Source organism: Urocampus carinirostris, chromosome 1 (assembly GCF_059441175.1).
Source record: "Urocampus carinirostris isolate Australia breed hairy pipefish chromosome 1, RoL_Ucar_1.0, whole genome shotgun sequence".
Classification (NCBI taxonomy): Eukaryota; Metazoa; Chordata; class Actinopteri; order Syngnathiformes; family Syngnathidae; genus Urocampus; species Urocampus carinirostris.
Window position 1 is genome coordinate 14,125,619 of NC_142349.1, and position 22,232 is coordinate 14,147,850.

The following is a 22,232-nucleotide window of genomic DNA, read 5'->3' on the forward strand; positions in this document are numbered from 1 at the left end:
GGGGGTTGTTTTCTACAATACAAACAGACTTTTTTTTTAATGAAACCTTTGAAGATTGTGTTTAATTCACATTTTTTTGTGTTTTAATCCATTCTTAATGATGCGGTTTGGGGGATATTTCTGGAAGTTGTAAATAAAATACCTCAATCATTGTCATTTGTTTTCAATTGATATTGTTATGTGTGTGAAAAATAAACAAATAAATCAGTTAAAATAAACACAAATACAAAAACAAAAATACTTGCCATCTTAACCTAAATTGGTTTATTTTTAAAATAATTTACTCCTTTTTTTTATTAAATTATAGAAGTTTGCATTTACAATGGTACACATTTTTTTAATGTGTTCGTCTAAACAAAATTACTAATAACAAATTATTTTTTGGTTCATTTGAACAAGATTACAAACAAAATCAATGTTTTTAAGAGATTTGTTCAGCGGAAGTATCCAATGTTTCAAATAAGTTGTGGATATAATAGCTCAATGTTTGTCTTGTCTTTTCCTTGATATTTTTACGTGTGTACAAAAAAACCAAATGAATCAGTTTAAATAACCACAAATACAAAAACATAAAACTTGCACTCCAAACCTAAATTGGGTTATCTTTCACCTAAGTGTTTTTGGTGGGTTACTTTTAAAACATTGTACTCATTTTTTCTGTTTGTGTGATGTTATGACTTGTTTACTACTGATTTTTTTATTTATAAAATTTAACTATGGAAATGTTTATTCAATAAACATTTTTTGTGTGTTCATCTACATAAATATATGCATTTCTGGGAGATATACAGTATTGTGATAAGTGGCCCAACTTTTGCGGCTCAGTAGGTTCAGGCTCAGGTTTAAAAACGATCATTTTTTTGAACATGTGTTTGGCGAAAGTACTCAATGTTTAGAAGATGTGAATAAAAAACCTCAATGTTTGTCTTTCATTTGTTTCTTGATATTTTTATGTGTTTGCAAAACAAACAAATAAATCAGTTACAGTAAACACAAATACAATAACACAAAACAAATCAAAATAAGTACTCCTCTAGTTAGTGGAAATAAAGATGAGAAATAGTTACACTCACCTTGTTCTGATGAGACTCGGATAGGTTTTGACCAGGAAGTCCGAGATGTTGCGTTGGGTCAGGTCCATTACGGTGTCTCCTGTGGCCTGGAGCCGTTGCAAGGGCGGCAGGCCGCCAGCCCCGGCAGGACAGATGGGCATCATGGTTAGCTTTCGGCTGCTACTGCACAGGCAGGAGGGCGACGGGTTTCTTTGGTTCCACTCTGGACTCTGCAGGATGTTTTCTGTAACCGGATCAATGTCAGGGCGCTGCCACACCGACTGTTCATCGCCACAAGGCATCCTGGAAATACAGATAAATAGTATGTAAACATACTATTTGAGTTAAGCCAAGCAAACAACTGGCACGAAGCGCACACCTAGTACCGAACTGCATGCGACGCCAGTGGCGATTGGCTTCTTGCTTCTGGCATTTGTGTTTGGGGGCATTTGTTGTAGCAAAATGGTGCGGTGGCAATAGCCTCCAGGATTAAACATGTATGATAATTTTGGAGCTCGGACGCCAAAGTGTGCACAGCAAAAAGGAAAACCGCGAGCTGTTCTTTTCCACAATGTATGCGCTCTAAATACAAAACATCCAGTGACGTCTGGAAACATCTATGCTGCCCTTCTAGAAAATAAATGTCACGGTCGCCATGACGACCAGTATGCCACGCCCCCGAACTCAAGCTGAAGCAGATCAGCTGATTGCTGGTCTGCTATTTAAGGCTGGATTTTGGGTTTGGCGGGCGCTGGCTCATTACACAATCCCAGGTCTGTTATGCCTTGTCCTGTTTTTAGGTTTAAACATTTTCCGTCTGTTATGCCTTGTCCTATTGAGTCCGTGCCGGAGGAACTCTGTACCGTTCTGTTCTGATTGTAAGAATGTTTTTGTTTGTCTTGTCCCTGACTTTTGGACAACTTTTATTTTGTTAAATAAAACTTATGGATCGTCACGCAATTGAGTTCTCCCTTCCTGCCTCCTGCCCCGTTCTGGTCCGATCACTCCTTCGACCCCACCACGCCTCGTGACAATAAATATGTCCATTTCTTTTACAACACTACTTACCTTCCTACTTACCTACCTAACTACCAACTTACCTGCCTACCTATCGATCAATCTAATGATCTATGTAAAGGTGATCGGAATCAATGTATGCAAACTTCCTAAATATATATAATCTAAATCTAATCTAAAGTACTTTATAAATCCTGGTGTCAAGGTGTGTGCGCGTGTATGTATATGACGTGCAAGCTCTGGAACGGCTGGGGCGATTTCGGTGAAAATTTAAACAGTTGTTAGGCTTTCACGAGTATTTTTGGAAGGGTTTCATTTCAAGCCACCCCCAAAAATACCAACAAAATCGATAAATATCAAACAAACAAGGTACTGCAGCTCCCAACAACTGAGCACTCCAAGTAGCCAAATCCATATTTCTATCAGCCTGGAAAAGCAGCGCCATTTTGCTTGTATGATACATAACTGAAGCCAAACAGGAGTTTTGACAGTACTTTATGCAATATTTACAACATACTCACGATAATTTAACTTTGTCACGGTCAAATCAAGTCCTCAATTTATCTTTCTGAATTGAAAGCAGGGAAATTTCGACAAATATTTTTCTGTATCATGGGCGTCAATATCCAGTCTATGAAGTTTCACTTTTTGCCTTGAGTAAAGATAACAAGAAAAATGATATGTTACTATGGTTGACGCAGATGACGAAAACACAGAAAGACACTTCTCACGTCTGTGTTGCAATCTGGCACTATTCCGCACAGTATGGTTGCCCTGGTACTTTTGTCTAAAAAGGCACATTAGTAAATATGTGATCCAAAAACACGTAAAACACACAAAAATGAGGTCAAGTGTGTGGGGGCACGGCGCAGTTGGAATTATGCAGGTCAAGGCATCAATACCAAATTCCCCACGTGGTTGATGCCTGGTTTAAACTACCCTCAGTCCTACTCACCCTAATGGCTCCCCTTGCATGCATCGGGTTCCAAGGCCCGGTCGACTAAAGAAGCGTTCGGTGAAGTGCCTCATGGCCGGGTCTGAAGGTTGCTCGTTGCTGCGTTGGTAAGACAACAAAGAATGAGGTCATCGTTGTAATCAAAATCACTGTCTCAAAAGAGAAAATAAGACATCTGTTGAGACGCAACCTGAAGAAGGTGACCTGTGGGCCATACATCCAGGGCGACAACGTCAGGCTGGGGTACTCTCCAAATGGGGGAACGATGGTCGTGAAGATGAGTGCGATGAGAACGAAGCTGGCTGGTAGAACAATCTGCACCATGATTTTTTTTTTAGGTCAAATATTTAAAGAGCCATATATGTCGCGGTATTGTGTAATGCAAACAAAAACAAGGAAAAATACAAAATACCCGTAACAGCAAGATGAAATGAAATGAAATGATCTGCATTTTATATAGCGCTTTTTAAGTCAAGCACTTCTCAAAGCGCTTTACAATGTGCTCCACATTTTTCCAATAGCGGCCTTGCAGCCATGTAAGGCGCTAACTTGCTTATTGGGGGTATTAGGGGTTCAGTGTCTTACCCAAGGGCACTTCGACAAGTAACACGGACGAGCCGGGATTTGAACTGGGATCCCTTGATCCCAAGACGAGCGCTCTACCTACTGAGGTACTGCCGATGGCAGACAATTATGTTAGGTCCCTCTAGGTAAACCTCATGTTATGTAAAAGAAATATACATTTCTCGAAGTACGAGTATTTTGTGAAAAATCCATGTTAAATCAATAGATTTTTTTTAATTATTAAGTGTTTTCTACCATGAGAGGCACATGACAGTACACTGTCTCTTTAAAAGCCCCAAAGGGGAATTTTGATGAAAACGTTTGCAGAGAGCTAATATCTGTCATGGTCGCCTTGGCGACCGGTCTGCCCCGCCCCCTGGGCACCAGCTGAAGCAGTTCAACTAATCGCGTGTCTGCTATTTAAGGCTGGATTGTGGGCTTTGCGGGTGCTGGCTCATTATATACCCATTGTCCGTTCTGTTATGCCTTGTCCTGTTTTGTTGAGTTGGAAGAAGCCTGTGTTTGCACGTTTTGTTAAAACCTGTTCGTTCTGTCTTGTCCCTGAGTTATGGACAACTTTTATTTTGGTAAATAAAAGTTTTGGATCGTCACGCAATTGAGTTCTCCCTTCCTGCCTCCTGCCTCCGTTCTGGTCTGGTCACCCCTTCCACTCCACTCCGTGACAATATCAATAAAATTATAATCTGTATCCAGGCTTCAGATCTAGTTCTACATTCTGACATGTATAAATACCTAAGAAAATTACCATATATATTACTTTACATTACATTTGGTAAAAGTGAATAATTGACACAAACCAAAAATTCATAATATTGGAATTGCTTACAATTAATCATTGGATTGCTCCTGAAATTGCAAAGACAGTTTAAATGACTGATTGTCTGGGTTTCCATCCAGGTTTGTTATTTATGGACAGATAAATCGTTTTTCTATGATTTTTTTTTCTTTCGCTTTGGACAAACGTAAAGAGATTCAAATAATTGTCACATTAATATTCGATTAGGGGTTTGGGATTTTCTATTAGATCAATTTTGTCATACAATCTGAAACTGGATCTGAGTCAAGACGCAGATGCTTCTTGGTCTACACACATGGCACCCACAAAGTTTGTAATGGCTTTGTAAAATATTTTGCTTGTGGCACTTAATTGTCATTCCAAGAATTTTGGCTCAGTTCTACTGCTTTAAAAGCCAAATGGATACATCGTAATGGTCATCTGGACAAAAATGTGGAGCAGGATTCCGTATAAGATTATGTAGCGTTATAAGAATCTTGAAATGTAAGGAAAAAATATGGAATCACATCCTTATTCAGAACACTTTAATTTTACCTGAGCCACAAAGTCTTTGCGGCTACGGGTGGCGTGATGGAACCTCTTGACGAGAAGCGCATGAAATTGCTTCAGAATCAGCCGTGCTCCTTTCACCTGCCTGGAACCTTTTCCGGCGCTGCAGTCTGACCCTGGAGCTGCATCGGTGCGCTCTGCAGTGAATGCATTTTATCAATATTCGTGAAGGTGTACAGACAATTTCCAAGCATTAATCTGTGACATTTCAATGTTGAAACAAAGCAATGTATTAGGAGAGCAGAGCAGGGGAAAGCTGGTTTCTACAATTTCTTAGTCTAGCGTATTTGAGGGAAAATGTATGTTTTACTTTTGATTTAGGTAATTTTAAAAATGCATTGATTGAACAAATTACAAAAAAAAGTGAACTGTTATATATAAGTGGATTAAAAATAAAAAAAAACATAGGCCAGTAAATATGTATTTATTTTAAATAACCTCACTTAAAAAGAGCTAACATAATTGACTGCCATCTTGGCGCCATGGGTGCCCCCCAAAAAACAAAAACCTTGCAAAAGGCTGGGTAAAAAATCAGAAGAAAGACTGTGCTCTCTGGGGGGGTTGCTAATATACTTAGGTACTTTTTTTCTTGTCTTTTATTCCATTGCATCTACTTGAAATAAAAGTGTAACCGGCGAACCAGCTTATTTAAGTTTAAATAAAGCCAGAAATATACCAGACCCAGTGTCCTCAAAACTCTTTATACTTTGTACATGGTGGTCAAGGTTTGCACCAAGTTTTTCATCGAGTCATTTTTCAGAAGTCTTTACGACAGCAAATCTAGAAAAAGGGGGCTTCCCAATTTGACCCATTTAGAGGACCACTATACCCCGCTTGTCTGTATAAAAACGTCAAAGAGCCAAGTCCAGTTTTGCAAAGCTAAGCAAGAAGGACATTAAAAGCATTATTTGTCCCATGTCTGACCTTCATCTACTCTCGCATTGTTTTTATTCCTCCGCAACATCCATTCTTTCGCAGGGAAGACAGGATACAGAAGAAAAAGATGACAAATACACAACAAGAGTGACCGGAGAGGGTTATCATATTTACCAGATGGGGCAGAATTGGTCACTGATGCTTCGCCCTCTGCTGTCACTTTAAGAAAGATCTGCAAAGATGATTAGATATTAAATATTTTGCAATTATCAGCAGGTGAGTAAATAATAAGGAACGTTTATTGGGGGTTCGTGTTTTTCAATACATACGGATGAAAGGAAATACATCATTATTATTTTTTCGTCACATAAATGTACAGTACAAGAGAGAGAGAGAGAGAGAGAGAGAGAGAGAGAGAGAGAGAGAGAGAGTGCAAAAACAAAAAAGGTATAAAATACATATATTTGTACCAACTCATTAGCAGATAATTAGAATATAAAAAGAAAAAATATATAATAATCTGCTATTGGCTACTGATATGTGTAAATGTTAAAATAACTTAGCTGATAACTGTAAGAAGATGAATACACTAAACAATGGCATGCTTTTTTTGCAGACCAAATTGGTTTATTTCCTGCGGTACACTAGACAACTTGTCACTGCACACGAGTGTGCCCTAGCGTACTGGTTTAAAAACACTATTTTAAATCACTGGTGGTCTGGGTTCGATTCTTGTTGTATTTATTGCTTTGAATTTATGATCATTTATGTTTTTCAATTGATCAACTATTGCAGAAAACCTCGTGTAGTAATGTAACCGTATAAATAATGTATCCATTACTCATCTTATCCACCGTAATTTGCGGTATGTAAGGAGCACGTGTTTATAAGGCGTAATTTCACATTTCTGAAGGGTTTGGGGTTTTTAGGTGTGCCTCATAGTCTGGGAATCACTGTACCTGATTAACCTAAGTTAATTTATTGTTCAACATAAGACCCTTTAACAAGCGAGTGTACCTCCTCCAGGGACGTGTCAGATATGCCGAAGCTGCTGAGACCCATATCGCCCAGAGTCTCCTCAAGCTCCCTGAAGAGGCTAGCGTAAGCGCGATGATTGAAGCCTCGGCTGGGAAGCAAGAAGGTCAACTCCTGGCCGATAGCCTCCATCAACTTGGCCTCCGGGACGTGGTGGTGGATGAGGCCGCTGATGCTGTCCAGTTTCCCTGTCGGCATCATATGTTGTGCTTGTTTGGGTGGGTACAGTCGCCCAAATGTGTACTCCAGTAAAAGTACTGTTACTCCAGAATAATATCACTCAAGTAGAAGTAAAGGTAGTCATACAAATACTTGCTTGAGTAAAAGTAAAAAAGTACTTGGTGAAAAGATTACTCAAGTACTGTGTAACTGTAGCATCGCTTATTTGTTGATATTTTTTTAAAACAACAAATCAATCAAACCATCAAAGTCCATCCAATCAACAGTAAATTACATTTGATCTAAAAATAGATGAATATAATCAAGTAAAATAAAGTTTTTGGATAAACAATAAAATAATAATAGTATAAATAAAGTAAATCAACTAAGCACAAGTTGCAAATTCAAAGCACATCCATCCATCCATTATCTTCCGCTTATCCGTGGTGGGGTCACGGGGGCAGCAGCCTTAAAAGGGAAGCCCAGACGTCCCTATCCCCAGCTACCTCCTCCAGCTCATTCGACGGGATCCCGAGGCGTTCCCAAGTCAGCCGAGAGACATAGTCTCTCTAGCGTGTCCTGGGTCGCCCCCTGGGCCTCCTGCCGGTGGGACATGCCCGGAACACCTCTGTAGGGAGGCGTCCAGGAGGCATCCTTATCAGATGACCGAGCCACCTCAACTTGCTCTTCTCAATGCGAAGGAGCAGTGGCTCTACACAGAGTCCCTCCCAGATGACTGAGCTTCTCACCTTATCACTAAGGGAAAACCCAGACACCCTGCGGAGGAAACTCATTTCGGCCACTTGTATCCGTGATCGTGTTCTTTCGGTCATAACCCAATGTTCATGACTACAGATGAGGGTAGGAACGTAGATCGACCGGTAGATCGAGAGCTTTGCCTTTCGGCTCACCCCCCTCTTCACCACGACAAACAGGGTCCGAATGACGGCAGACGCTGCACCGACCCGTCTGTCGATCTCCCGTTCCATCCTACCCTCACTTGTGAACAAGACCCCAAGATACTTGAACTCCTCCACTTGGGGCAAGATCTCATACCCAACCCGGAGGGGGCATGCCACCCTTTTCCGGCTGAGTACCATGGTCTCTGACTTAGAGGTGCTGATCCTCATCCCAGCTGCTTCACACTTGGCTGCGAATCGCTCCAGCGAGAGCTGAAGATCACGGCCTGAGTAAGCCAACAGCACCACGTCGTCTGCAAAAAGCAGCGATGCAATCATCCCACTTATTGTTGATACTTCACAAGAAACTACAGTTTTATATCTTGATATCTTGATGCTCAGGCCCCCAAACCACCAAGGCTGCGCCTAGAAATTCTGTTCATAAAAGTTATGAACAGAATTGGTGACAAAGGGCAGCCCTGGCGGAGTCCAACCCTCACCAGGAACGAATCCGACCTCCTAGTGGACCCTCCTCTCCAGTACCCCTGAATAGACCTTACCAGGGAGGCTGAGAAGTGTGATTCCCCTGTAGTTGGAACACACTCTCCGGTCCCTCTTCCAAAAGCCAGTTTCTTAGCCGGGGATCGTCGCGCCAAGGACCACTCCCTTAGCCACTACCCAGATCTCTATGCACCCGTCCCCTTTGGCTCCTCCTACAGGTGGTGAGCCCATGGGAAGAGGGACCCATGTCGTCCCTTCGGACCGTGCCCGGCCCGACCCCATGAGCAAAGGACCGGCCACCAGGCGCTCGCCAGCGGACCCCACCTCCATTCAAAGCACATTACTTTTTTTTAACAGTCTCTGCAGGCAGTACAACAATTTAGCCCAGGGATTTGCAACCCAAAAAGTTGAAAGAGCAATATTGGACTAAAACAAAACAAAACAACTAATTTGTCAGAAGCCGGAAAAATTTAAAAGCCTAATATAAGCCGTATTAGGAACACAACACATGCTGTATCTATCCGTATTAGCCTACTATCAAAATAAGAAAGTTAGATGCAGCACATCCTGACCACTCTGTTGTATGATACCGCCTCAAGTTTAACTTATAATAATGAATTACGGAATATCTAATTGTTTTGATAAAATTGAAGAAATGCATCTAGGATATTCAATTTTTGATGTCATTTTAATTTTGACGATTGGAAAAAACCACAAGGTTCATAATGTGCCCCTTCTCCCATTAAAAAAAAGGTAAAAAATAGGTAACATACATTTATAAAAATAAAATAGAAAATGGGTAACTAAAATTGTCTTAATATAGTTTGATTTGATTTCTCTGCAGTTATTATTCTCTTTTGACCTTTGGGCTCCATGGCCGATCACACACTGCTTGCACAGTCAATGTAACTCTTCACTACCCAGAACTCCTCAATAATTTCTGCATTTGGATCAATTTGCGGCAGGGTGCACATACCGTCCAAGACCCGTTCAACATTGTGGCACAAGTTCTGGGACTGGTCTTTGTGTCTGGTGCAAATGGAACAGGTGCAGGAACAGTCGGAAGCACAGTCGCAATCGTTCTGGACAAGAAAAGAAGAGTTACAGTATTTATTTGTGTATAACCGGCACCTTTTTGTACCCATAAAACAACTCAAGGTTTGGTTAGACGTTACACACGTAGTACATTACCGTATTCGAGCAATGGTCAATCGGTCAAAAAATATCGCTCACCACAATCTACACAGATTCAAACCAGGATCACGGCAATGCGAGTGCTGATTTTTAACCTCTAGACCACTAAAGTTATAAATGGCTTCGGACAAGGCTTCAGCTTTTATCTTATCATCCACTTATTTTCACATTACCACATTGTTGAATAGGTGGGTTAATTTTCCAACAAACTTTGCTTGTGTCCAAGTTCAAGTTTTACTTGTTTGAAGTAAGGTTGCCAAAACTCTTGAAAATATTTAGCTTTACTAGGCAAAGTAAAACATTCTCGCAACATAACAATACAGTGATCAAAAAATGGATTTTGAACAACAATAAACTGGAAAACACAAAGAGAAGATAATATTTCAAATGGACCAAATGTTACTGAATGCATCATTAGCGAGCACTGCCCAGTGCTGGATATGCACACATGTTAGCAGCCTCACGAAACTGCAGTCTTGCGCCGATTCAACAAAATGAGCCCTCCATCAAATCTGTCCAACGGTTACGGCTCGCAAAAGTCGTGTGTGAGTCTCATCTCTATGTCGTTTGTGTCAGTAATTTAAACAATGATAGACAAAATTCGTCTATTGTTGAATTACATATACTACGAAAATATAGTTTTAAATAAAATTGTAATCTTGCTATTTAATCCTATATATAACTAGATGTACCTGTCATTTAAATATGTATTATTTTCTATAACTGTAATGTAATACAATAAAAAAACAATTTGTATCCTGATAACGTAACACCATCAAATGTAACGTACTGTATGTCAGGAAAGTTAGTACACCAATCACATTTCTGTAGAGATTGCCTTATCATGTTTAATAGAATAACACTGAAGAAACATCACTTTGACATAATGAAAATAAATCTGTGTAAAGCTTCTATAGCAGAGTAAATGTATTATATCCCTTAAAAGAACTAAAAATATAACCTTCAAAAGCAGTGTCATTTTCCCTCCGAAATACCATGTGAATTGTTATCCTTGCTAGTCCTCAGGTATGAATAGGGAGCAGGTGTGTTCAATTTGAAGTACACTCTGTCATACTGGTCACTGAAACTCCCAACATGGCACACCATGGCAATTGATTCTCTAGGGACCTTAAAAATGAATTGTGACATTAGATAAAGCTGCCCAGGGCTACAAGATGATTGGCAATACCCTGAAGTTGAGCTGTAGCACACTGGCCAAGATCCTCAAGCGTTTTAAAAAAAATAAGGATGCACTCAAAACAGGGCTTGTGTTGAATGTCCAAAGAAGCTGAGTGATTGTGCACAGCGCCACATCCTAATGCTAACTAAGAAAGATAGGGGCAGGAGTGCTGTCAGCATTGCTGCAGGGATTGGGGGAGTGGGGGGGTCAGCCTGGAAGTACTCAAACCATACACTTCAGGAACTTTCACTTTCGGGTGTAATCGCTTTTGTTGCAAAGGGGTTTAGTTATTGATTGGCTATAATTTGATTTTTTTTTTTTAGGGTTTAAATGAATTTACACTTGTAAAATAGCTTTACACAGACTAAGCTTTCATTCTGTCAAAACAAGGTTTCTTCACTGTTGCTGTAGTAAATAGTATAATAAAATCTGTGAAGAAATGTGAGGGGTGTACTTACTTTTGTTACATATTTTATTCTGTTACTCCCAACCCCTATCAGAAATGTCAAACTCATAGCACGATCATTTTATGCAGCCCAAGACAGCTTAAAATCTCTTAACGTTCTAAAATACTGGACTGTCTCAGAAAATTAAAATATCGTGATAAAGTTCTTTATTTTCTGTAATGCAATTAAAAAAACAAAAATGTCATACATTCTGGATTCATTACACATCAACTGAACTATTTCAAGCCTTTTATTATTTGAATATTGCTGATTTTGGCTTACATCTGAAAAAAACTCAAAAATCCTATCTCAAAATATTAGAATACTTCCTCAGACCAAGTAAAAAAATAATTTTATAACAGCAAAACTAAATCAAACATTTGAAAATGTCCATTGATGCACTCAGTACTTGGTTGGGAATCCTTTTGCAGGGATTACTGCATCAATCCGGCGTGGCATGGAGGCAATCAGCCTGTGGCATTGCTGAGGTGTTATTGATGCCCAGGATGCTTCGATAGCGGCCTTCAGCTCATTTGCATTTGTAGGTCTGGTGTCTTTCATCTTCTTCTTAACTATACCCCACAAATTCTCGATGGGGTTCAGGTCAGGGGAATTAGCAGGCCGATCAAGGACAGTGATGCCATGGTCAGTGCACCAGTTACTGGTGGTTTTGGCACTGTGGGCAGGTGCCAGATCATGCTGGAAAATGAAATCCTCATCTCCATAGAGCTTTTCAGCAGATGGAAGCATGTAGTGCTCTAAAATCTCTTGGTACACAGTTGCATTTACTCTGGACTTGATGAAACACAGTGGACCAACACCAGCAGCTGACATGGCTCCCCAAACCATTGCTGACTGTGGGAACTTCACACTGGATTTCAAGCAACTTGGATTTTGCTCCCCTCCAGCCTTTCTCCAGACTCTGGCGCCTTGACTTCCAAATGAAATGCAAAACTTGCTTTCGTCTGAAAAGAGGACTTTGGACCACTCTGCAACTGTCCAGTGCTTCTTCTCCATAGCCCAAGTCAGACGCTTCTTCCGTTGTCTTGAGTTCAGAAGTGGCTTGACCATGGGAATACGGCTATTGTAGCCCATTTCCCGGACACGTCTGTGAACTGTGGCTTTTGATACCTGGACTCCAGCTTCAGCCCACTGTCTTTGAAGCTCCCTCAAATTCTGGAAGCGGCTCTTCTTCACAATTTTGTTAAGGCTGCGGTCATCTCTCTTGGTTGTGCAGCGTTTCCGGCCACATTTTTCCCTTCCAACAGATTTTTTGTGGATATGCTTTGAAACTGCACTCTGTGAACAGCCTGCTCTTTGAGAAATTTCTTTTTGTGTCTTACCCTCCTGATGGAGGGTATCAATGATGGTCCTCTGGACAGCAGACAGATCAGCAGTCTTCCCCATACTTGTGATTTAGTTTACTGAACCAAGCTGAGTGTTTTTAAGGCTCAGGAAACCCTCGCAAGGTGTTTCGAGTTAATTAGATGATTCAGGTGATTAGTTGAATAGCCTACTTGTATACTTTTTCATGATATTCTAATATTTTGAGATAGGATTTTTGAGTTTTCTTAAGCTGTAAGCCAAATTCAGCAATATCAAAATAATAAAAGGCTTGAAATAGTTCAGTTGATGTGTAATGAATCCAGAATGTATGACATTTTTGTTTTTTTAATTGCATTACAGAAAATAAAGAACTTTATCACAATATTCTAATTTTCTGAGACAGTCCAGTAAACGGGTCAAATAGTGCTTTGACTGATGTGACCCTCGATGAAAAGGAGTTTGACACCCCTCCACTAGATTATAGAGTCAGCATGTGGAAACTCACCTCTTTCTTCTTGAGATCTTTCATGCGACGCACAAGTGTCAGGTAGAAACCGGCTCCGAAGCAATTCTTGAGGAAGAGTGGCGACCCACAGCAGTGCAGCTTCCCCTTGGAGATAATGGCGATGCGGTCGCTCAGGAGGTCAGCTTCGTCCATGTGGTGTGTGGACAGGATCACTGTGCGACCTGCACACAGCATCCGATAAGCAGTTGGAAACAAAACCTTGCTTCGCAGATATTGGTCAATATATATACCTGATCTGTATTTCAACAGGAGGTCCCAAATAGACCTCCTGGAATATGGATCCACGCCAGAAGTTGGCTCGTCCAGGATGACAACCTTGGAGCCACCAACAAAGGCCATGGCAACAGACAGCTTCCTCTGCATGCCACCTTGTGGAGCAGGATGGAAGATGGGAGATTGTTTTTTCAAATAAAAATCAAAATAGAGAAACAGCTACTGACCTGACAGATTCTGGGCTTCATCGTCTCGCTTGTGAGGAAGGCCTAGGTCTACCAGCATGTCCTCCACCTCTATCTGAGCCTCGGCATGCGTTCGACCCTTTAGGAGTGAGTAGAACAGGATGTGCTCCTCTACTGTCAAACTAGAGGCCAAACACCAATCACACAGAATTCAATTGAATTTCAATTGTTTATAGTCACAGGATTTAACTTTTTTTTTAATCTGGTATGCTTTCCAATTTTACCATTTTAGATTTCAGAACAAACACCACAGGAAACAAGGATGCAATTATTATCAGATATTGTAGTCAGGGCCAGTATTACGAATGAATTATATCAATTAAAAATGCAGTTTGATATACATGCACTGAACAACGTTTTTCTATCAGTACTTGTATTATGTTATTGATATTTAAATTTCACATTTTTTTATTAATGAAGCTTGGACATTTTCTAAAAGATTGTCGACTTTGGCTAAAACTCAAGCCAGCTATATTAAATTAGAAGGAATGAATGAATGTATGGATAAAAGTTTTTACATAGAAGGTTTTAAATATCGCGGAACCTTTTTGGAATGCAACCCCAAAAAAACAAGGGATGTCTATTTTTTTTTTTATATCGGGTTCAAGATATATATATATATGTATAGTAAAAAAGAATAATTATTCTAGAAAATCACAATCGTGATGAGCTATTTTCGGGAGAACCCTGGAATAAAGCATCCTCTGGCAAAACCAATGTGTCATTTGTTTTTAGCCACTCACTGATTGAAAAGGATGTTGTATTGGGGACACATCCCCAATGAGGAGCGCACTGCGTCCATGTCAGTGCGGATGTCTTTTCCATAGATATAAGCAGAGCCTGACGTGGGCGGGAAGAGTCCGGTAAGGATGGACCTATTCACAAAAAAAGGTCGCAAAAATTCCCAATATATTCAACCATAATAAGTACGTGTATAATGTCATCTTACAAGGTGGTGGTCTTTCCGGCACCATTGTGTCCCAGGAAGGACGTGATCTGACCTTCATAGAAGTTGAGGCTGAGGCGGTCCACGGCTGGACGAGAGCCTTCTGGGAATACCTTGACCAGCTCCTGGATGCAAACGCCTAACTCCAGACTCTCCGGATCAGGTTCAAACAAAAGCAGTCCTGTCGAGACTCAATGTTTTACATGGGGCCAAATGCGCCTACGTCCCCCACCTGATGGAGCTTCTTGCCCCACTATTTGAGAACCGCTGCCTTACCCTATCCCTAACCGTAGTCCTACCAGAACATCCGTTATCTGCACCACTTATCCTCAGTAGGGTCACGGGGGTGCTGGAGCCCATCTCAGCTATCCTCGGGCAGTGGGCAGCCAACTCACTCATTCACACCTAGGGACAATTTGAACCGGCTAATTCACCTGACAAGCATGTTTTTGGAAAGTGGGAGGAAATCGGAATGCCCGGAAGAAACCCACGCAAGCACGGGGAGAACATGCAAACTCCACACAGGAGGGTTCGATCTCATGACCTCAGAACTGTGCCGCACACTCGCTAACCACTGCGCTGCCGTGCTGCCCCTACCAGAACAATTAAGCCTCATATTTTGTATTTTGCATTTTTTTCTTATAGTCTTTCTCAACGCTTACTGTTCCACACTGAAAAAGTGCAATCACTTTTTGTATTTCCCCCCAAAAATTGGACAAACATGTTTTCTTTTTTGCTGAGTGAAAATTTAAAAATACGTTTTTTCAAAGAAATAATTTCTAAAAATAAAGTAATAGTAAAAATAAATAAAATTCTACAAAAATACATCCAATTTCATTTAATAATAGTACTGTTATTACATTTTGTTTAGTAATACTTCACTTGTCCACTAGATGTTGCCCTTAGTCCCTTGTCTGTAATTGCCAAAATTGTTCCACTCACCTTCCCTTTCACAGTCGTGTTCTTCTTCCTCTTGCTGTTTTGTCTTCTCCTCGTCCTGTAGCCTGAGCCACTCCTTCTCCTGCTCCATGCGCTCTCGTTTGTTTTGGTGCTTGCATGTTTTCCTACTGGCTGAGCCATTGCAGGTGTTGACAGTTTCAGCAGGTGAGTCCCCACTCTCTGGGTCTAGCTCTGCATCGTCCACTTTTGGAATTGCTGGAGAAGAAATGCACATTTTACAATTTTCCAAAATTTAATGTTAAATCTGGGTCAGCGTTTTGGTTTGCTTTTTTTCTTTCTTTCTTTTTCTGTTGGGCATCAGTCACAGGCAAATTTAGCGAAAGTACTACTCAATAGCTTTGAAAATCAAAGGTATTCTCAACTTTCAGCTTTAGTGGTCTCATCTCATCTCATTAGCTGCACCGCTTATCCTCACTAGGGTCGCGGGGGTGCTGGAGCTCATCCCAGCAATCATCGGGCAGTGAGCAGGGGACACCCTGAACTGGTTGCCAGCCAATCGCAGGGCACACAGGGACAGACATCTCACTCGCTCATTCACACCTAGGGACAATTTGGACTGGCCAATCCACCGGAAATGCATGTCTTTAGAATGTGGGAGGGAACCGGAGTGCCCGGAGGAAACCCACGCAAGCACGGGGAGAACATACAAACTCCGTACAGGAAGTCCGGTAGCTGGATTTGAACCCAAGTTTTAGTGGTGCTGTGCGAAATTTTGAAATTGTCTACTCGCTGAGGCCATCTTCTGGCCTCAAGTCATCATTGCAGCCTCTTTCAAGCTGCTTGTGTTGTACGTTCAAGTACATGCATTTCTTAGACACGCTCAAATGAACTCTTCTATTTTCTTCTTTCTGGGGTTTGGTTTGGTGTTTTGACAGTATTTGAAATGGTCCTTTTCTTACTTTCAACAACTGCGAGGACAGGCATGAAATCACTTTCGACCCCCTCCCCCTTTCTGCCTTCACTGCTTTCTAATGTGATGTGAGTCCTGAAAAGCTCTGATAAAAGTAAGATGAGAACAGAAAGGTGCAGTGGAAAAAAAAACTTTTAAAGGCTTATTGAGCTCAGTTGGGCATACTTAATAGAAAAAATATTCTACTTAACACTTTTCAAGGACACCTCAAACGGCGCACCCCACCTATGGCAACTGAAAAAAATAGCCAAATTGACATAGAAATGCTACTATACCTGAATCAGGTGTGGCAGCAGCTGCAGAAGGAGGTTTGAGCCAGTACGAAGGTTGAAGGGGGAAGTAAAATGGCCGACCAATACCGTACTGGCCTGCAGAAAAACAGGAAAATTTGTCATTTATGTAGTTAGCTCAGGGGTCATTCATAGGCGGCTCTGGAGCTGCATGCAGTTATTTGGTGGAAAGTTATATGGTTTCTTTTGGAGAAATTTGCTTCACATACCTTACTCAATCTAGCTATCTTGCTATTGACATATCCTTTCGTTTTACACACACACACACACACACACACACACACAGAGTTTATTAGAATATAGTGCCATAATACAGTTTGAAATTAATTATTAGTTAATGGTGAGCATACATTTCGATAATTATTATTAATGTATCATTAAAGCAGAAAAATTTGAAGAGCCGTTTGAGAGTGGAAAGAATCGGCTCTTTTTAGTGAGCTTAGCTGAAACAGTTGGTTCTTTAAAAAGAACACTAATTGCAAAGCTTCAAACAACAAAATTGAGCCATTAGAAACAAAGGCATTTGAAAGGCATCTAATTCTCAGGACGTCACCTGGAAAGATGTTGTCCAGATACCAGGCCAAGACACCATAGAGCGTGGCATCCAGCACCATCATTAAGATTGAGGTGAGGAAGGAGTATGTGTCTTTCTCCAGCGGGCTTGTTTGGATGTTGTCCCACTGCAGGCCCACCCCCTGCTCCTCGTATCGCGACAGGTACTCCGTCCCGAAACCAAACGCTACCGGCGACAGCAGACTCTGGACAGTCAAGGGGTGAAATCATCACCTGGCTGAAATCTCACCAAACCTTTCTTTTGTCTACATACGGCAGCCATCTTCATGTTGGTTGTGAGGCGGTCCTGCCAGGCGAAGCAAAGTACGTGGGGCAAGTAGAGGGTGAAGTACAGCACCCCGCTGCATGCTGCTGCCAGGTTGGCCTTGTTGAAAAAGACGCTCATGAGGAAGCATTGCATGATGGTGGCCACTGTGAACGTCAGCAGGAAAATGTAGACTAGCAGGGGGTCACTGTAGTTCAACACCTTGCCACCCTGGAATTCGGTCGTGTGGTGTCAGTGAGGTAGTCAGTTCCATACATACCCGGTTGATTTAATCAGTTATACAAGTTCCAATACTTTCTAATAGTTATGCATTTACTGCTTAGATAGGTAGCAATATACAGTAGTTACCTAATAACTCACCACAATGATGGAGGTGAGCAGCACTGTGCTGGCCGCCATGGTGACGAAGCTGTCGATGAACCAGGTGTACCACAGGACACCGTTGGTCACTCCCATGGCCTTGAGAGTCTCCTTCAGGCGGAGCTCCTTCTCCAGCACGATGCTCTTCACAGTCATGGACACTGAATAGATCCACGCCAGAACCATAAAGATCGGGAAGCAGCGGTTCAGTGTGATCATGAAGCTGAAAGAGAAACAGGAAATGCTTATGCTCCAATAACGAAAACACAGCTAGTTATCTGTCCATGTACTTGCTAAGTTAATGAGTTGCACAGGTTTCTATTCAGTCAGTCAGTCAGTCAGTTAGTTATCTCATAGCTTTCAAGAGTTACAATACTTACTACAGCTAACAACACCTAAGAGATTTGCAGTATGTACCTAATCATCCATGTAGCTTGTAATATACTGAAGGACAGGTAGGTAATGAATTACCTGCTTAGTGAAGAAAAGTGAACACAATTTGATGTACAGACAGAAAGAATAATTACTCTACTTAAACACTCACATTGATAGTTACATACCTGTCAATTAGAACACTTTTGCCGTAAAAAGTATGTTTTTTATGTATTTTAAGGTGTTTACAGCATAGAAGAAAATGTTTATAGAAAATGCAAAGTTGCCAATTATAGGTACCATTTGGTTATGCACCAAATATCAAGAAAAGGCATATCAAACAAATGCTCTCTCTCTCTCTCTTTCTCTCTTTCTCTCTCTCTCTCTCTCTCTCTCTTTCTTTGTTTCTGTCTTTCTTTCTTTTTGTGGAAGGCGCTCGTGACTGGTCAATATGAGTCCTGCCATCTATGTGTATGCCTGCTTTGGTTTAAATTCAATTGTTAATAGTTTTTTTATTGTTTATTTATAGCATTGCAGAGTTAATATTTTTAATTTATATTTTGGTGTATTGCATTTTTAATAATAAATCCATGGTGTAAGACAGGGGTGTGGGTTTGGTCTAGGCATTGGTGGGGACATAGCTCATTTTTTTAGGTGATCACATAATATTGATGGGGACAAAATAACCATTACTCGATATTAATGGGACACATCCCCTCCGTCCATGCCAAAGCTTTAGCCTTGGTGTAACATTGTTTTGTATTTTGTAGGGCAAAAATGCAATGGTTTGTAAGGTCACGAAGCCTTGAAGCTTGACAGGTATGCAGTCAGTGGACCAAGTCAAGTCAAGTCATTTTTATTTGTATAGCCCTAAATCACGAAGAGTCTCAAAGGGCTTCACAGATTGTTACACTATATTACACAAACTATTTTCAACCGACAAGAGGAGTAGGTTATTCGTATGCAATGGAGTAGAAGTGAGTTTTAAGTTTAGATTTAAACATTTCCACTGAGGTTGCAGATCGAATCTCAGGGGGAAGAGCATTCCACAGCACCGGTGCCCGGATGGAGAACGCTCTCGAACCAGCAGAAGACTTCTTTGCTCTTGGGATCATCAGAAGACCAGCACTCTCAGATCGTAGGCACCAAGGGGCATTATTATGACAGTCCAACTAATAACCCATTTGATCGGGTGCTAGTAATCTATGAATTATATACTGGTTGTTAACAGCACTTAAAAGCCATGCAAACTTTTAGGGAATTTTTTTCCATTTTTAGGTACTTACTTAGCGAACTAGAAGGTCAGATTTCACTACCTTTATCTGATAAACATGGTATTTTATGTATAATAATTAGTAACCATCTTATGCACTGTATTTTCACGCCCATAAGGCACACATTAAAAGTCTCCGATTTTTTTTCAAATTGTGGGACGCGCCCTATCGGGCAGTGCCCCCTGTATCTTATGCAGAGCAGCGGACATGGACCAGTTCAGTGGCCTTTGGGTTGGGCGCCTGATTCAGAGAATGGGAGGTCACGGTACGAGCCTTGGCCGAGTCAAGCCTTGGATATTTCTGCCTGAAATCCCATGTTTTTGTGAGACCGTTAACATTTCCAACTCAATGCGACTTCTGTGAATCTCCTCTGACTTTTATGTGTCTCTTTTTTGATTGCCATTATTTCCCGCTCATGCAAAAGAAGCGTGAGGTCACACGCAATACATTGTTAGCGGAAGTTCTCATGGATACTAACGCTGTAGCGTATATAGCAGTTTGAAAGTTATTGTGCTACCGGAGGCTAAATAGAGTGGTTCCCCCCCCTAAATATAAATTAAATCTAAAACCTCACTTTCCCTCCATTGTATGCTTTCCGTGTTTTTGTCCACAGCGGTGTGAGGATTTCTATGCTTCGCGGAAGAACACGGGAACCGAGCAGCTGCCGCAAGAGAATTGAAGATTAATGAATCGACGGTTCGCAAGTTGAAGGAAGCTGAAAAAGAACTCGGACAAGTTTTTATTAGTTTGTTTTAATTTGTAATTAATACAACTAAACCTGGGCAGCACGGCGGCGCAGTGGTTAGCGCTTGTGCGGCACAGTTCATGTCATGGGAACCTGTTGTGGGTTCAAATCCAGCTCCAGACTTCCTGTGCGGAGTTTGTATGTTCTCCCCGTGCTTGCGTGGGTTTCCTCCGGGCACTCCGGTTTCCTCCCACGTTCCAAAAACATGCATTTCAGGTGAATTGGCCGGTCCAAATTGTCCCTAGGTGTGAATGAGCGAATGAGTTGTCTGTCCCTGTGTGCCCTGCGATTGGCTGGCAACCAGTTCAGGGTGTCCCCTGCCCACTGCCCGGAGATGGCTGGGATGGGCTCCAGCCCCCCCGCGACCCTGATGAGGATAGGCGGTACGGCTGATGAGATGAGACAACTAAACCTATGTTTTGCTATCAGTGTATTTTTAAATACTCACACTTGTATGCTTGTCTGTGCCGAAAAATTACCTAACCACCCCCAAGCATGAAAATGTCCACCTTCGAGGTGCTAAAATTACTAAAATGTTTTTGTGTGTAATTTGGGGGGAATGTTATAGAACAGTAAAGCACGAAGATATTAACCTTTTATGTGCAGGTGGAAACATTTCAGGCAACCCGAGAGCACCCGTGCCCTATCGGGAGGGTTCGCCTCTTGGGTGTTGAATGCTAAAATAGAACCAACTACGGAGACCGCGTTGTTTCACAGGGTGCGCCCTATGGGCGTAAATACATGGTACACGGTTTCCTTTCCATGTACGGTATCTAACTAGCAGTGCAAACTCACAGGTCATCCACGTAGCAAGGGTAGGGCATCTGCTGCACATAGACACCGAGTGGCCAGTCATGGCCTGTGTGAAGTTTAATGATGCCGTGTTCGATCATGTCCTGTAGGTAGGCGAAACCTCCCCAGATATACCTCTGGTCCTCCACTGGGTCCGCCCTCGGGCCCGGATCCCAGTACCTGAGGAAAAAAGGAGATACTTTTTGGAAGCTAAGGCTTTTTTTTTGCTGATTGATTGGTTGGTTATTTTTCAAAATAAATTGTAAAGTTGGTAATTTACTTTGCAGTTTATATTTGCTAGTTACTTAAGTCGTAATTGATTTACTTATAAACTCATAGTTACATAGCTTGTTCAGCCAGCTTGTTGCCGATCTATTTAGTCAATGGTAGGCACACTAAAATGGTTACAGTTAGATCATGATTACAATAATACTTCAGTACTCAAACGACTTTATTGGAATAAATCAGTATTTGACCCTTAAATTTGACTAATTTTAGCTTTTGTATTCTTGCGTAAAATCGTACCTCAAACAAATCCGAACACACCAGAGACAGCAGAAAGTGTGCCTGATAGAGATGATTAGCCATAACGGCTACTCTAGCACAGTTAGTGTTAGGGTTATTACAATCTTTTCGAGAGAGATCATCATTCCTACAACACATTTTGAGAATTAACTTTGATTTTGTGTGTTAGACTGCCTTTTTATTGCTGATAAAGATGGGTCCCCAAAAAGTTGGTGATAAGAGGGGGGAAAAAAGGAAAATAGCCAAAATATCATCGAGTTGAAGAAATAAATTATTGCGAAATACGAGAATGGCATACTAGTGTTCGTCATCAAACGGCTGTTCAAAGGTGTATTGGACTGTATTTTTATCTTTATTTTGTTTTATCTTTATCATCTATACATTCAAATCATTATTGTTGTTTATGTACACATTTTATTGTTATTATTTTGGAATGTCTAGGGATGCGTAAAAACAAATACCATTACTATGGGATATTTTTTCAGTGTTCGAATAATACAGTGTTCCAACACTGATCCCTGACAGATTATGTACCTAGGTATCTCTGAAATTAACCACCCAGTCTCTCAGTGCTAACAATACTGGTCTTTTGTTGTTTTAGTCACATTCGACAGCTCTTTGTTAAGAAAGAAGAACATTTCAGAATTGAAATAACATCCCCACTGA

At 41.2% G+C, this 22,232-nt stretch overlaps 1 protein-coding gene across 3 annotated transcripts in view; it reads right to left on the minus strand.

Moving 5' to 3' along the window:
- Positions 1-22,232, minus strand: part of LOC148373630 (retinal-specific phospholipid-transporting ATPase ABCA4-like) — a 67,987-nt gene that overhangs the window by 19,591 nt on the left and 26,164 nt on the right. The window contains exons 14-32 of one of the 3 annotated variants that reach the window (XM_088327511.1): positions 21,045-21,221; positions 17,859-18,081; positions 17,487-17,708; positions 17,214-17,418; positions 16,646-16,738; positions 15,443-15,655; positions 14,504-14,681; positions 14,298-14,429; positions 13,537-13,676; positions 13,327-13,464; positions 13,076-13,257; positions 9,401-9,506; positions 6,848-7,053; positions 6,005-6,062; positions 5,879-5,923; positions 4,940-5,091; positions 3,215-3,339; positions 3,025-3,123; positions 1,074-1,355 (exon numbers count right to left, since the gene is read on the minus strand). In XM_088327511.1, the coding sequence (XP_088183637.1) occupies positions 1,074-1,355; positions 3,025-3,123; positions 3,215-3,339; positions 4,940-5,091; positions 5,879-5,923; positions 6,005-6,062; positions 6,848-7,053; positions 9,401-9,506; positions 13,076-13,257; positions 13,327-13,464; positions 13,537-13,676; positions 14,298-14,429; positions 14,504-14,681; positions 15,443-15,655; positions 16,646-16,738; positions 17,214-17,418; positions 17,487-17,708; positions 17,859-18,081; positions 21,045-21,221 (2,976 nt within the window). Of the gene's footprint in view, positions 1-1,073; positions 1,356-3,024; positions 3,124-3,214; positions 3,340-4,939; positions 5,092-5,878; positions 6,063-6,847; positions 7,054-9,400; positions 9,507-13,075; positions 13,258-13,326; positions 13,465-13,536; positions 13,677-14,297; positions 14,430-14,503; positions 14,682-15,442; positions 15,656-16,645; positions 16,739-17,213; positions 17,419-17,486; positions 17,709-17,858; positions 18,082-21,044; positions 21,222-22,232 lie in introns of all 3 variants that reach the window. The other 2 variants (XM_088327520.1, XM_088327503.1) reach the window with 2 other exon arrangements.